The sequence below is a fragment of the Penicillium psychrosexuale genome (genome assembly GCF_028828465.1).
Source record: "Penicillium psychrosexuale strain IBT 29551 chromosome Unknown utg000004l, whole genome shotgun sequence".
NCBI classification, from domain to species: Eukaryota; Fungi; Ascomycota; class Eurotiomycetes; order Eurotiales; family Aspergillaceae; genus Penicillium; species Penicillium psychrosexuale.
This window is the reverse complement of record NW_026643189.1, coordinates 4492557-4507453: the sequence shown is the minus strand read 5'-3', so window position 1 is coordinate 4507453 and position 14897 is coordinate 4492557. Positions and strand designations below refer to the sequence as shown.

The 14897-nt window shown below is 48.4% G+C and overlaps 7 protein-coding genes across 7 annotated transcripts; 4 read left to right on the top strand and 3 right to left on the bottom strand.

Moving 5' to 3' along the window:
* Positions 1 to 399: 399 nt before the first annotated feature.
* On the bottom strand, positions 400 to 2108 carry N7518_007587 (uncharacterized protein; the record flags this gene model as incomplete). The annotated part of the gene is made up of 4 exons (XM_057188514.1): positions 400 to 1680; positions 1739 to 1831; positions 1893 to 2012; positions 2070 to 2108. The coding sequence occupies 4 exons, from the start codon at positions 2106 to 2108 to the stop codon at positions 400 to 402; spliced, it is 1533 nt and encodes a 510-aa protein (XP_057040217.1).
* A 1890-nt stretch (positions 2109 to 3998) lies between these two features.
* On the top strand, positions 3999 to 4418 carry N7518_007586 (uncharacterized protein; the record flags this gene model as incomplete). The annotated part of the gene is made up of 2 exons (XM_057188513.1): positions 3999 to 4069; positions 4307 to 4418. The coding sequence occupies 2 exons, from the start codon at positions 3999 to 4001 to the stop codon at positions 4416 to 4418; spliced, it is 183 nt and encodes a 60-aa protein (XP_057040216.1).
* A 1722-nt stretch (positions 4419 to 6140) lies between these two features.
* On the bottom strand, positions 6141 to 6560 carry N7518_007585 (uncharacterized protein; the record flags this gene model as incomplete). The annotated part of the gene is made up of 1 exon (XM_057188512.1): positions 6141 to 6560. The coding sequence occupies one exon, from the start codon at positions 6558 to 6560 to the stop codon at positions 6141 to 6143; it is 420 nt and encodes a 139-aa protein (XP_057040215.1).
* A 340-nt stretch (positions 6561 to 6900) lies between these two features.
* On the top strand, positions 6901 to 10245 carry N7518_007584 (MDM20/NAA25 family protein; the record flags this gene model as incomplete). Its single annotated transcript, XM_057188511.1, has 8 exons — positions 6901 to 7057; positions 7136 to 7401; positions 7483 to 7659; positions 7758 to 8101; positions 8171 to 8447; positions 8500 to 9268; positions 9329 to 9441; positions 9493 to 10245. 8 exons carry the CDS (start codon positions 6901 to 6903, stop codon positions 10243 to 10245), a joined length of 2856 nt encoding a protein of 951 aa, XP_057040214.1.
* Positions 10246 to 10431: 186 nt separating this feature from the next.
* N7518_007583 (60S ribosomal eL36 domain-containing protein) lies at positions 10432 to 11604 on the top strand (the record flags this gene model as incomplete). The annotated part of the gene is made up of 3 exons (XM_057188510.1): positions 10432 to 10644; positions 11045 to 11230; positions 11521 to 11604. 3 exons carry the CDS (start codon positions 10432 to 10434, stop codon positions 11602 to 11604), a joined length of 483 nt encoding a protein of 160 aa, XP_057040213.1.
* Positions 11605 to 12107: 503 nt separating this feature from the next.
* N7518_007582 (putative UBX domain protein) lies at positions 12108 to 13678 on the bottom strand (the record flags this gene model as incomplete). The annotated part of the gene is made up of 2 exons (XM_057188509.1): positions 12108 to 13482; positions 13542 to 13678. The coding sequence occupies 2 exons, from the start codon at positions 13676 to 13678 to the stop codon at positions 12108 to 12110; spliced, it is 1512 nt and encodes a 503-aa protein (XP_057040212.1).
* Positions 13679 to 14013: 335 nt separating this feature from the next.
* pup3 (proteasome core particle subunit beta 3) lies at positions 14014 to 14834 on the top strand (the record flags this gene model as incomplete). The annotated part of the gene is made up of 4 exons (XM_057188508.1): positions 14014 to 14016; positions 14094 to 14112; positions 14170 to 14624; positions 14691 to 14834. The coding sequence occupies 4 exons, from the start codon at positions 14014 to 14016 to the stop codon at positions 14832 to 14834; spliced, it is 621 nt and encodes a 206-aa protein (XP_057040211.1).
* Between the last annotated feature and the right edge of the window lie 63 nt (positions 14835 to 14897).

The window sequence follows — 14897 nt, the reverse complement described above, 5'->3', positions numbered from 1 at the left end:
ATGAGAATCAAGGACTTGATACGGTAAAGCCCGGTGTCTTTTTCATAAACTTTGTGGTCACTCTTCAGTTAGTGCCAAGAGACTAGGTTCGTCGACTTCACTGGGAAAGGGCGACAAAAGATCAAGATCGAACCGAAGACGGATAAGTAGGGGTATTGTATTCGTGGAGTATGGCCGAGCCAATAAGAAACGAAACATGAAGGATCCAGCCATTGAAGGCAGCAGAAGAGAAAAAAGAAAGAGAAAAAGTCGCCCTTTTGATATCAAAATGAAGACAAAACGCCAGCCATGTTCACTCTCCTATTATCATTACCCAAGCGCCGCGCTGAAGTAAAAGGAAACATTAAGTAGGCCGATGAAATGCGAAAGCAGATGCCGCGTCGGCGGTTGGAAGATTTTTTAATATGGAGAGAATCTGGCCCGTCGCCTCTGTGTAGCTCTTCTCACTGGGCCGACAGGCTGATCTTCGTCGGAGTCATCGACGGGGATCGCATTGTGAGCAGTGGTCCCATGTGGGATAGGACGGCGCGCATCGGGTCTAGCAGGCCTAATAGGCGGCGAAGATTCCTCTTCCTCGGATGAGTCCGGAATTGTTTCAGGTGGAGGCCTCGCTGCAAGCCATGAAGCATCGTTGGGGGCTCGGAACCGTTGTGGATATTGTGGATTGGCTTGACGAGGCCGTGTAGTCTGAATTGCGTCTTCGTCGGATTCATCCGAGTCTTCATCGACCATCTCCCTGTCGTCTGAATCCTCTGAGACTTCCTCTTCCACCTCTTCATCAGAGGAGGCATCGGCGTCAAAGTAAGGTGTGGTGTTTCTGTAATTGAGCGCAGTCGGTATTGGATGGCGGCCACCCTCAGCATCATCCACAACGGTGCCTGTGGAACGGTCTGATTCCGATTCATACATATCGCCACTCCCGAGATGATGGGCTTCGCTTTCAATGAACGAACTCGTGGGCAGATGGTCATCGATGAATGAGTCTGACTCGTCATACTCATTCTCCTCCTCCTCTTCTTCTTCGTCATCTTCTTCGTCGTATTCACTTCCATTGGTGTTACCTGAAGCGAGATAGTTGTCATGATTCACTGGGAGCGGCGGGCCCAGTGGGATCATGGGAGGTCCATGTAACAAGTTCTCAAGCCGGTCGAAAAGCTGCCGGTCAGCACCTGGAGGCCAGTTAGGGCGTCCAGGGAATGTAGGCCCGTAATAGTGAAGCGCAAAGTTGCCCCAGACGCCATCCTGGTCTTCAATCTCATCCAAGTGGTCAGATTCCCCTAGCTCGCCGTCGCCGTCGCCCTCGTCCTCATCCTCGTCCTCACCCTCATCCATACCATCATCCATCGAGTCTAGGTCGGTCTCACTGTAGTCGGCCGAATCACTGTCATCTGTCTCAGAATCTGGCCGGTACCGATAGCCACATGATGCGCAATCGTATCCTTCAAGTTCCCACGAGCAGAGTGGACATCGAACCACTCCGTCTTCGGGGTCAGGTTTGGGTGGAGGATCTTTGGGCTTGAAAAGACCTCCGAACAGACCTCCTTCGGTTGGATGATTGTTGGCCTTGTCCTGGTCTAGTCTTTCTGCTTCGTCCTTTTGGTTTTTTGTATGCTCTGTAGTCGTTTCTCCTTTGTCTAAAAGCTCAGCTCGACCTGTGAACATCTGCACAACGGCTCGAACCTGTAACACGAGAGATATGTCAGATACAATGAAATGATTGAAGATTATCAAAACTCACCAGATAAGCTGGTGCTGGTTGGGTTTTGACGGGTGCCCGGCAATCCGGGCATGTTCGCTTTGATCTTCCACCAGCAAACCATGATGATAGACACTATATGAAGAATTATGGTCAGCTAATAGAATTCACGACAGAACAAGTAGAAAGGACTCACTGAGTAGCAGAAAGTATGCCCGCAAGCGATTGTAAATGGTTCGTAAAGGGGGCGGATGCATATACCACACTGTATCAGAGTGCGAATATCATCGACATGGCCTTGGAGGGTGTTGACCAGCTAGATTACGCGCGTGAGTTTTTAGGTCACTTGAATCAGATGCGGGACTTGTCTTACTCCCGATGCCTCAGCCCCAGAACCACTTCTAGCTGCCATTTTGACCTTCTAGGGCTCGTCGAGAGCTGTGGTTTCCACACTAGGAGCGTGGCCCATCAACCGAAGTGCGTTTAAGGCGTATTGGGGTGATGCGCGTGTGTCAACAGGTACGGTGGGGGTCCCGGAAGGTAAAAGTTTCGCGAAGTGGCAAGGTGTGATCAACAGATTTTCGCAGAGACGAACACTAGGAAATCGAGAAACACAGGCGAGGATAGCGTGACGGTCTGAGATTGAGAGAAAGACACCGGGAAGAGCAATAATATGATCCAGATTCTTTAAGTGAGAGGGCAGGTGTTTTGGTGGCCTCAGGCAGCCATCACATAATCATGAGGAAGGGGGCGGCGCTTCGAGCTGGCAACTTTGGAAGTGACTCGTCACTTTCTTTTATCGATGTTCCTTATGTGACAGTCACTTCTTTGGGACTACTGGCGCTTGCTTAAAGGTTATTATTGTGAAAATAATATGCGTGACAGGTGCAACTATACCTCTCTTACAGGTGAGAGACTTTTCTATATGAATGAAGCCTCAGCAGGTCTTATAACACAAAGATGTTACCCTTGTCTTGACTTCCCTTTTACCTTTATTGTTGGTTTGAAATCAGGTGAGCCAATAGATAATCATTTCTATTCAATAATATAGCCGATCGAAGCATATTCGACCTATGCTTCGACCTCACTTGACATATAGATCTCGCACCAACCGGTTCACTCCCTCGACAGTCTCCGAGGCACTCACAAAGACTCCATGCAGCATCATTCAAGTCGAGGCCTTCGGTTGAACTTGAGGCCTTTTATATTTTTAACATCTGATTAACTTGGAGAGAACATTCATTTCATACCATATCATTATCCAAGCGACTGCCTGCATCTCTTGAGATCTTCTTGAGTAAAAACCAACATCCAACTTCAATTTCCTGACGAGAGTAAAGCACTAAATCATGACCAGAAGCCCCAAACGAGGCTTGCAAGAGCAACATGAACAATCAAATCGTTCAAAATCAATGATCATCTCATCGCGAGCTCTTCAGAGCCATATGGCCAAGAGCAGGCCAAATATTTTTTGCTTCCCTAGCACTGGTGTCTACTCTGTTTCTTATATCTTTGCTTCTCTGCCGCATCATCAAGGATCCCCAATGTATCTTCCTTGCTACTCACGGAGAAGTTGATATGGTCAATCGAAGTCTATGGCAGAGACAAGGTCAATATCCGCATTACTTGAGGCAATGTCTAGAGCCTTAGGGCTTTTGTATGCGTCGTAATAAATGGCGCACATCTTTAAATTGTTTCAGCACCTTATTTCATTGCTAATCAATATGGTGGATTCACTCCGCTGCGTATCCCCCGCAATTGATACTGGGACAGACTGCTCGAATATTCATACCTCTTTCGCACCTCCGGGTTCAAAATCCCCTTTTCCATTTGCTAGCTAGTGAGAATAGCCCGGGAACACTAATAAAGTGTTTGTGCATTGCTTTTTTTCAACTTCTATATTATCATTTATATGTTGTAGTGCTCGTGAATATATATGTGGAGTCTAAACTAGAAAGTTGCATTCTAAGAATGGAACTGTAAGCTATTTCAGTGGGTCCACAAATCAAACATAACTAGAAGCCATGGCTATTTAGATACTTCCTTCTAGACTTGTATCAAACCCAAAGTGGTACATAAAAACATGGTGCTATGCAGACCTCGGGACTCTACATTGGCAGATCTCCGCGCCAAGACTGCGGATCCCCAATTCTTCTTGCGTCCAGCGCTAACTTCTGCTCCAATCAACCTCCACCTCCAATCTGATCTTCGAGCAACGCTTTGGCATTCTATTCTATTTGGTTATATCATTTACCTAAAGTATCCATTGCAAAGACAGGAGAAATAAGAACTCATTGCACCCATGGCGGCCGAGTCAACACAAGGAGACACTCACGACAAAGCGTGGGAGAGAGCGGAGAAGAAGTTCGCACAGTATGTTTCAATCTTTCTTCCCTCCTCTTTACTTGTTTGTCCATTCTCAAAACATGATATGGCATGTCTGAAGCCATCCGTGATCGCGGGCGCGGTGGTCCGCGGGATCATCTAACATGGACTATGGGGTCTCGAGAGCCACGCATAGCAACACAGGCTAGCCCGGTGGTTGCATCTATTCATTGGGCTGAATACACGTGGCTTTTATCTATACTGGTAGCTAACTTGCGATGTTAGTAAAAATGCCAGCGAGTACTACGACCCATGCCAAGACTTCGCAGATCGGAGTCTCAAGTGTATGAAACGGAATGCCTATGAGCGCGAAATGTGCCACGATTATTTCCAGTAAGTCGGTAATTATTATGCGATTTGATTAATACTTTGACTTGCTTTCCGTGCAATGTACTGGCTTTCGATCCACTTCTGGCCAGCTTGTACAATATTGTCATGATTATCATATTTGAGCTTTCACACTCACTGATGACCTTTTCTAGAGCTTATCGTGATTGCAAAAAGAACTGGGTAAGTTGAATATGAGACCTTTGCCATCACCTCAGCAATCTCCCGTCTCGGGCAGGCTATCCGCGAGATCCATTAACTTTGATTCGCTATGCGTTGGAGCATCTTCGGTCGCTAACAAGGCACAGCTCACCCAGAAGAAAGTTTCTGCAACGCCTCAGCCCAAATAAGACATTTCTTTCATCTGGACCATTCTTATCGAAAAGATCGACAACTCCTGACTGGCAGGATCCCTGACATCCCCGAAGCAGTTGTTGCATGCCGATGCGTAGGGTGTGCTCTTTGATTAATTCAATATTCAGAAGCCTGTCAAAGCCAAACTCCTACCTTTTGTTCAGGTGATAAGCATTAGAATTGCTGTCGGGCATCACGATATTGCTAGGTTGGTAAGGAATTCCATTCCTGGCACGTCGAAACGCTTCATCGTCCGGTGCTGACTTGTGAGAGAAGCAGTTTCTCTATTGAATTTGCTTTCCTGCTTTTGAATGGCATATTGTACTATCTTTTGAATGATTTTAAGCCTGTATATTAACATTTTGCTGTGGTCTTGTCTATTTCGCACAGGTATAGTGCTTCTGGTCTTCATATTCGGTCGAGTACGACTCGTGCAGAATATGAAACATAACTCCTTATTTACATTCACAAGGTAGTCACCCGCTGTCATATAACCAACAATCTGTTAACATGTCCCGGTTGACGTCCGTATAGACTTCCTGGGTTTGTTGTCTTCTAAACTCTTTTCCCCTTTCGTCTATAGGTATACATGGATTAATGACATTAGTACTCCATCTTGACCTCGCTGCTAAAAGCCTGATTACGTCAATCGTCCGGGAGGTCACTTCGTCGCCTAGGTATGATATTGAACTATCGGTCCACCTGGAATCAAATGAATGAATCATGGTATGGATTTCTCGAGGAGTATGAAGATAAAGCAAAATTCCGCCCGACCATACCGCTCTCTAAGAGAGACGACATAACATCGAATTCCCCCGATGAAAATGATCCTGATATTCTCTAGAAGACAGCCATTCTTCCTACTCCTCCATCTCCATTGATCCGGTCGAAAACCTTCAATTCCTGTCTTCAAATTGATTGATCCCCTTAAGACCAGCAATCAAGAGAAATTGACCCCAGTGATGTAACGGAAGACTTGTTCATCAAGCACAACATCTTGCATGTTAGGGGTCGGGCAGGAACGTTAAATAGAGCACAATATGGTAATACCATTGGAGCACCAACAACTGTGGTCTTGGTCACATCAACTTCAGCATATGAATAGTGCTGCTGTATGTTAGGCGGCTGTTGGAGGAGGGGTGGCATTGAATTCTGGCGGAGGATGTCGATATAGGCTCTGGTCAAGGGTCGAGGGGCACCGGGCGGAGCAAGCTGCCATTGCTCAAAATGTACAGCCGTCTTCTTGATAGAGATGAGAATCACGATACGTACTTCTCCATTAGAGGCTCTAAACCACCATCGAGCATCTTCAAGTAGCCTTGGTAGGCTCTTAGAGACCCCCGTTTCGATAACCACAGTAGGCCATTGCAAACTCGTACTAGAAGGGCAACGTGCAGAGGGGCTGAAAACTTGGTCTCCCTCTTTGGCCCCGTGATAAGGATTTATATCGCGTCGCTCCGCCCCAATAATATTCATCAGTTAGTCCCATGCTGGTCAGTTGCAGAGTGACTCTCTGCACGAGTGCCGAGGTGGTATATTCATGGTGATACCCTGGTATCACGCGCAAAATACCTGTACTACCTTCAAACTCAAACCGGTAGTTCACACCCTTCAAACAATCATGATCCTCGAAGAGTCGCTCCGAGATACGAGGGGTTGTTTGGAGTAGAATGAAGAACTGGTTTCCGTTCTCTTCCTCGTCTTTTTCGAGGGTCTCGGCGATCTTCTCGGCCTCGAGCTGAACATATTTCAGTCGGCTGAATGTGCGAGTCACGGCACCAGATGGGAGCGCTGTCATGATGTCAGGCATGGTACGGGCGAAAGAGCTTCGGGGGACATGGTATCAGAGGAAGAAATTCCATATTTATGGGACGATGGACTCCGACCCAGAATTGGATCGATGGACTTGTCATTTCTATTTTTGAAATACATCATGGCAGTATGGTGAGGGGACCGACTGACCGCCTACCCTTTGGTCTTCTTCCCCACCAAATAAAAAGTGACCGGAGTCGATCAGTCCACTCCAACTCAGATCATTGAACCTTTTTAGCCTATGCTGTGCTTCGCACAGTGATCAGATCATTCTGCGAAAAACGCCAATTGAAGAGTTTTCCTGCACATTGAGCAACACCTCCACCATGAGCTCCAGCAATGACGCGGTGTTTTTGCGTCGTAACAATCAAATCCAAGATGCCATTGACTCCCAGAATATGAAGCAGGCCTTACAGCTGATTGAGAAGCGCATGAAGAAAGGCGAGAACACTCATTTCCTGAAGGCGAGTGATCCTTATCATTGTACTCCGAATCTACCACCACTACGACGTCGTTAGCTGTAAAGAACCAACTAACACGTGAGATAACAGGCCTGGAAAGCGAATGTTCTCTTCAACCATGCGGATATGACACATAAAAAGAGGGGAATTGCAGAAACCCTCGAGCTGTGCAAGGCCGATCCACCGATCTCGGATTTAGACTCTCTCGACATACTCCACAGTACGCTGCGAAATATGGATGACTATACCGAGCTTCGGAGCGCTATATGGGAACGAGCAGCGAAGGCAAAGCCACAGGATCGTGATCTTCAGATGAGGTGGTTCAAGTTCGGCTATGAGGCTGGCGATTGGAAGTCAGCCCAGAAAGTGAGTTGAGAAGAAGCATATGCTATACCGGGATCATATGAAGGCCTAAGTTGCTAACGAGTGCCTTCGTTCTTATAACAGGCTGCCATGAGTCTCCAAAAGAACTTTCCTCGGGAGCGAAAGTATTATTTTTGGGCGATCTTCCTCTGTTACCTCGTTTCGGATGACAAGTCTAGTTCGGAGATGGACCACAAGTTGTTTGGGACACTTGCCTATCGCCTTGCTCAGAAAGCAGTAGCCGAGGTTCCCTCTAACCCGGTATGTGACTTTTTTCCAAGATTTCATGTCACTGGAAGTGAAGACTGAATGAAATTTTTGGACATAAATGACTGACTGATTCAAATGACTTACTACAGACCGAATTGCTAAGCCCTCCGAGAGCGATACAAACCGCCGAGGAACTTCTCTTGGTTGTTCGAATTCTCGAATCACAGTCTCGTTGGGCAGAGATTGTGCAGGTTCTCAATAGTGAAAATACTGGTCTCAGCTCTCGGATTGTTAATAACGACAGGACCTTCATGTTAGCCAAAGTCACTAGCTTGGGGGCTGCCGAACTCTGGGAAGAGGGGCACTCATACGTCAAAGGCCTGCTTACCGTGCCTGAAGACGAAGCAGAGCGCAAAACTTTGCATGAGCGGGATGATTGGAAATACTGGAACTTGCTCATCCTAGCCGTGCGTCGTCTTGAAAAAAGTCCAGGGTATGTCTTCCAACATTTTACTTCTACACCATCAAACCCTCAGCTAATAAATGGTTGCCTGCTTCATAGGCTACTTTCCGATACGCAGCAGCATATCGAGAAGTTCATCGAATTCAGCCCAAAGTCCCGCAACGCGCACATCGCTATTATGGACATAGTCCTAACCGGATTCAAACGGGGCGAGCGGACAGAGGATGATCTGGTTGTTGCGTGCCAAAGATACTTTGACCAACACAAGCACAAACTCTATGCTTTTAAAGACTTGCGAGGGGTCTTGGAGACCCGTGATGATGCCTTGATTCACCGAGTAGCCCAAAATTGCTTGGACAGTGTCGAAGGGAAACCTGTACGTGCAAATTCTGCTAAACTCAGTCAATGCGAGCTAATCAACTTTCTAGGATGATGCCATTCCATTGATCAATGCGTACAAGCTGCAATACTGCGACCGGATTTCAGCCAATAAAAACGTATTGAAATCCAGTATCGAGACCCTTGTCCGCAATTGCCTTTACTTCTACGATGCATTCACCCTTTTAGCAAAGACACAGGACAAAAAACAAGAAAGCCAACCAGATACTGCTTCCGCGATGGAAAGCCGACCTACAGATGACTTCTGCATCATTGCCGCAATGGCCCTTCTTCAGCCTAACGCAGCTGGCCAGGCATCTGAGAAAGTCAGTAACACTGCCCTGATTCGCACCGCCGGGATTCTGGAACATCTTTTAATCGACTCACCTCATAACTACGAGGCGATTCTTATGTTGATTCGAATTTATCTTCTTCTCGGCGCAGGCTCCATTGCTTTGAGGTGGTTTGGCAAGCTGTCTATCAAGCAGATGCAATATGAAAGTGTTGCTCATAACCTCTTTACCCGCTTTGCCACCATCCACCCTCATCCCGCGCCTCTTATAGAGGGCGGAGAATACAAGGACTTTGACGCGCAAGTTGCATTCATTACCGCTCTCGACTTTTATCGTCATGCAAGCTTCACTATCAAGAACTCTTTGATAAAAGGACTTGATGATGGGACTTACGTGAATCTAGATGACACAATTGAGCTTCAAAAACGTATCAGGGACAGTATCTGCCGGAGAATGTGGGCACTGGACTTACGGCGGATGCAAAGAATCCGCAAAGGAAACCACTTGGCCCTTCACGAGGAAATCGGTCAGCAATTCTCAGTCTCCCATGTACTCCTGACATACTTGAATACTAATTACCCTATAGCCCAGGATACATCACCGGCTCAAGACCAGCGGAAGTACGATGGTTTTATGGACCTAGAACGTTGTGGCAAACCTGCATTTGAGCACCGACTGCGCGCAGGCCCGATTCCTGGGGTAAGTTTGTTGGCTTGAATGACACCATGGCACCGACTAATGTACATATAGGAAAATTGGCTGGCGTCCGCCCGGCTTACTGATCGACTTTTCAGTGTTCTTGAGGGCATCGGCAGTCAGAAGCCAGTCGTCTTGGAGCCAGAGCTGCCTGACACCGGCAAATTATCGCTCTCCCAGACTGATGTTGATCACACTGATGCCGAGATAGATGCAGCCAAGATTCACGTAGAATTGTTGAAAGTGGCTATGTTTATGGCTGGATCGAAGGCCCATACTTCCACCGAAATTGAGACTGTTCTTGGCGAGATAGAGGATTGGTTGAAGGCTAAGAAAGAGGATCTAGTCCTGGAAGACACTAGAAATTCTTCCCTTATCATGAGGACGACCGTCCAGTTCACCCCAGGCACCCCAGGTGCACCGACATGGGAATATTTCCATACCATTTGGACCCTCGTGGAGACCCTCAAGGCTCTATGTAATATTTTCAACCTGAATTCTCGAAAAGCTGTGAAGACCGCCAAACTCCCTGCCGAACAAATGAACCGACTGAATACTCTTGTTTGTGAAGTTTTCGAGGATATCCGTTTGAACACCCGAAGTCTGAAACAGAGCCTTATTGAATCAGCCACTCTCAGTACACTCATTGACATGGTCAAGCGTGGGGATACTACTGATGAGTACGAGAAGCCGCTTCAAGAAGTCTTGGAAAAGGCGATGGACGAGTCTGCGCTCGAATTGTTCTGCGGAGAACTGAGAGAGAGCTGGGAGGAGGCACTTGATGGAGTGCTGGCTGCCAGGCTCTAATGCCGAATAAATCATGTGTCCATGAAAGTACATAGTTAGAGTACATGTAAACCAATCCATGAGAGTGTTGATATCAACAAGTTCAGATGATGTCCAGGTAGTAAGAGGTTGATCTATAAAAGGAGGGCAATATCTATCACGTGCACATGCCAAGCCACATGGACTTGGTTGCCTGAGGTGTAAATAATGACGCTAGTCCCGATTCACCCAGCCCTAGCCCTAGTCACTCGCCTACCGCACCAACGCCAAGGCTCCATTTTGCGGTTCCAGGCAAAAGACCAGGCGATTTTCACACGGCTCTCTCACCTCCTCTTCGACAACCTCCGCCAACCCCTTCAGTCAACAACCGTCGAGATGGCCGAACGCTCCGGAATTGTGGTCGGACTCAACGCGGGCCGGGTACGTTCTTACTGTCTCTTTGCACCATGTTTGTCGCTCGTTTGAAGGTCTCCCAAGGTCTCTTCTTTTCGTTCGCTCTGTTGGTCAACACAAGATCAGTCGGGTCATGGTTCATAGCGGGAACACTGGGAATCATCGCGGCAAGAAGGATTGCGAATAAATCGCCGAACGAAGAATATCGGAGACTCACTGGGGAAAATTTCGATGTCACGGGAACACTATTTTGAATTCGACTTTGGCACCGGTGCCAGCACTCGCCATGCACGCAACCCTGATCCGACCACGCTATGAACCACCCCGACAGACAGAGACACGAACCGCGAATTGAAGAGAACATTGGGACCTGCGGCTGCTACATGAAACTTGGCGAAACAGACATACTGACTAGGTCCTGATATAGAAAACCACCGCCCTCAACACCCCCAAGACCCGCATCTCGCGCACCAAGGGCAAGTCTTCCCGCCGCACCGCTTTCGTCCGCGAAATCGCCCAGGAGGTCGTTGGTCTCGCTCCCTACGAGCGCCGCATCATTGAGTTGCTGCGCAACGCCCAGGATAAGCGTGCCCGCAAACTCGCTAAGAAGCGCGTACGTCTACTCTCAATCCTTTCCCCGCTTTTGTCTGGTTGGCTCTGTTGTATGGATTACATTGGATTTGGGTCGATTTGGTCGAGGTCTTGCTGTATACAGAATGGTACTGTATGGGCCATACATGTCAATCATGCAGAGGACGAGTCATCTCAATCTCTGCTTGGACAAGCCCGTGCAATTACTGTTCTGTTTATAGCACCTAAGATCAATGCCCAACCCTCATGATTCCACTAACATCATAGCCCGCCGATCTATTGAGTCTACACTTTTGCTAACTTCGTGTCCAGCTCGGTACTTTCGGCCGCGGCAAGGCCAAGGTTGAGTCCATGCAGAAGGTTATTGCTGAGTCTCGCCGCACCGCTGCTCACTAAATTTCCGGACCCGTTCCTGTTTTTCTTTCGTTTTAACGACTCGACGCAAAAAAAAGCGTGATTCTCGGATCGGAAAGGGGGCGTGCATGAAGGGGAAGGCAACTATGGGATTCCTTCTCTGTCGTATGGAGTGAAACCATAATGAAAACAATTATTCAACCATTTTACGTGTGATATCTGCAATTGAGCCACTTTCTAAATGGAGGTCTACAACGTAGATGGAGAAGCGTATGCCCTTGGCTCAAGCCGAGTGAGGTTTGATTTCATGTAAATATGTATGCAGAGGACAGCATCTCACTACATATACACCGTTCATTTGGTGTTAAGCCTAGATTTTTGTTGAGGCTATCTACATAAATGAAGTATGAAAGGCATGTGATTCAAGTCTATTCGCACATCCAAGACGTTAATGCGTCTCGAAGGGATGCGCCACATAGTTAAGTCGTGAATCATCAAGAGCAGCACATGTCGCTCACCTGAACCAAACATTTCATTATCCCATTTCATTTCTTACCCGGTAGCTTCAGCCACTTAGGCATAGCACCACTCTTCCGTGCCCCGCTGGACTTACCACCGCCCTGAGCGCTACTCGGACCCGGCTGTGAGGGAGCAGGCACATCTTCTTCCTTGAGTTCAGGCGGATGCTCCACCTTGAGCTGTTGAGCCTGGCTCCGAAGCTCGGGGCGTAGGGTCTCTGCTCGGCGTTCATGAACGAACGAGGCAGCGTTATCAGCCCAAGAGAAGTTGACGAGCACACGGCCAGCCAGCCCTAGATCTTTAATCAGATGCTTCTTGTCTGATGGAGGTATGGCGTGTGTGTGCTTGGATCGGGATACACCGTGGACAGTGAGAATGAAGTTCTCACTGGCGAACGATGGAGCAAGACACCCTCGTGCGAATTCATACAACGACTGTCCTGTGTCCGAGGTCCCAAATTTGGCGACTACTTGACTCTGATCTGGGAAACGGAGCTTCACATCGACCTCGTGAATTGCTGCTCGTCTTGCCGCTTCTGCCTCTGCCTTGGCAGCGATCTCGGCGTCCGTTGGCAAGCGTTTTGGGCGAGAGGACTCGTTGAGTAACCGCTGGTGCAGTTTTGCGTGCTCGATAGAGGGTATGTAATCACTCTCATTGTGGTCTAATTTTGCCGAGGAAGGAGTGTCTTCTGAGGGAGGAGAGAAGACAGTAATTGCTCGACCAGAATCGGCCGTGGAAGTGGCCGGTTCGGAGGTAGATGGGGGAGGGGCGACTTCGTCTGATGCGACGGTGACACTGGAGGGCTCGGGTTGCGATGAACCGGAGAGCACTTGAACAGGCTCATTGCTTGTACTGTCAGCGGGAGCTGCTGTGCGCGCTGCGTTCTTATCCTGTGCCGGAGGAGCCTCATCCTCTGATGACTTGAAGAACTCGCCAATCTTCACCATGGCTTCTTCGATAGGCTCTTCGGTCCGTCGGAAACTGAGCCGGATAAGAACATTTCCACTATTGAAACCTAGCTGGGCTAGGGTTTTTTGTAGATCTGTGAAGCTCGATACTTCACGTTCCAAAATCTGAAGGACGGGGATCTCATAGTACAGTCGTCCGGCGACATCTCCACTATCGGCAGAGGGCGCTGCCCGTGAAGTGAGGTTCCGTACCGGGCCACTCCCTGCAACTCCCGCCTCGAACTTGCGTAGTACCATCCAGAGTGTAGTCGTACTGGGAAATTTATCAAGTATGCGGCCATTCGGGGCACCACGAGCCTCAGATTCGGGCAGTTGCAGGGCGACGGTTACGACTGACGGGGAGCGAGAGATTTGAACAAGTTCAAGTTTTGCGCCAGAGATGAGACCAGACAAACGGTAGGAAAGAGAAAGGTCTAATTGCTTGCGATTGTGTCTGTTGCGTAGAGAAGACCGGGTCAGTGTTGTCATCGGAGACAAGGAACACCAACTCACTTTAATGAGTATTGACTAGCATTATATCCAAGCTTCGAGCATGCTTCCTGTAGGATATCGGTCAAGTGTTTGGTGGGAGTAGTCTTGATTGTTGCCCGCCTGGCTGTCGCATCGATTACCACAACGTGGGCACTCATTGTGTATAGAAAAACACTAGCTCTGGCAATAAATAGAGAAGGTTGAATATCTCAATAAAGAGATTTTAAACGGACAGATCAAAGTAAACAAGTGTGAAACTTGAATGCGGGGAGAAAGAGAGCGCAGAAAGTAGTCGAAGGTCGCATACATACGAACAGGCAGCGGTGCGGGCGTCATCTGAGCTCTCGCGTACCTCAGAGCTTCCCCGTCATCAACTCACCTCCATCACCTCCCCCAACCCGCCCCCTTCTCAACCACATTTTCTCTTCTTTTTTCTTGTGCTTTAGCTCTGGAATATCCCTGTCATATTGAATTGCATTGAAATACTGCAATAATGGTAAGAAAAATGCTCCCTTTGTGCACATCGTCCACGAATCTCTGGACCTCAAAGCTGACCGACTTCTCCCATCACAGTCTAACCCCTTCGACATCAGTATGCCGGAACCTTGTCCCTCGTGAATAGTCAACCGAAATACTAATCGTTCTGCAGATGGCGGTGCCTGTGTCGCCATGGTGGGCAAGGACTGCGTCGCCATCGCCTGTGACCTTCGTCTGGGCATGCAGTCCCTGACCATCTCCAACAACTTCCCCAAGATCTTCAACTACGCCCCATCCACCTATCTCGGCCTGACTGGCCTCGCCACTGATGTCAACACCGTCTCCGATCTCTTCCGTTACAAGGTCAACATGTACCGGCTGCGCGAGGAGCGCGACATCGCACCGCAGACCCTCGCCAACCTAGTGAGCTCATCGCTGTATGAGAAGCGCTTCGGTCCTTACTTCGTCAGCCCTGTGCTGGCTGGTATCAACCCAACAACAGGGAAGCCGTTCATCTGTGGCTTTGACAGCATTGGCTGTATCGATTTCGCCAAGGACTTCATTGTCAGCGGAACAGCAAGTGACCAGCTCTTCGGTACTTGCGAGGGTCTGTGGGAGCCTGATCTGGTATGTATTATTGGTGTTATCGTACAACTTGTTAAATCCGCCGTCTAACACAGTTTGTTGTTACAGGCCCCCGAAGACCTCTTCGAGACAATCTCACAAGCCTTGCTTAGCGCCGTGGACCGAGATGCTCTCTCCGGCTGGGGTGCCCAGGTTTACATTATAGAGAAGGACAAGGTTACCCAGCGGTTATTGAAGGGACGACAGGATTAGATTTGGGGAAGTGGTTGTTTTGGGCTTTCCGTTGGTTTGAGGGCAAATCCCGGCGTCTACGGT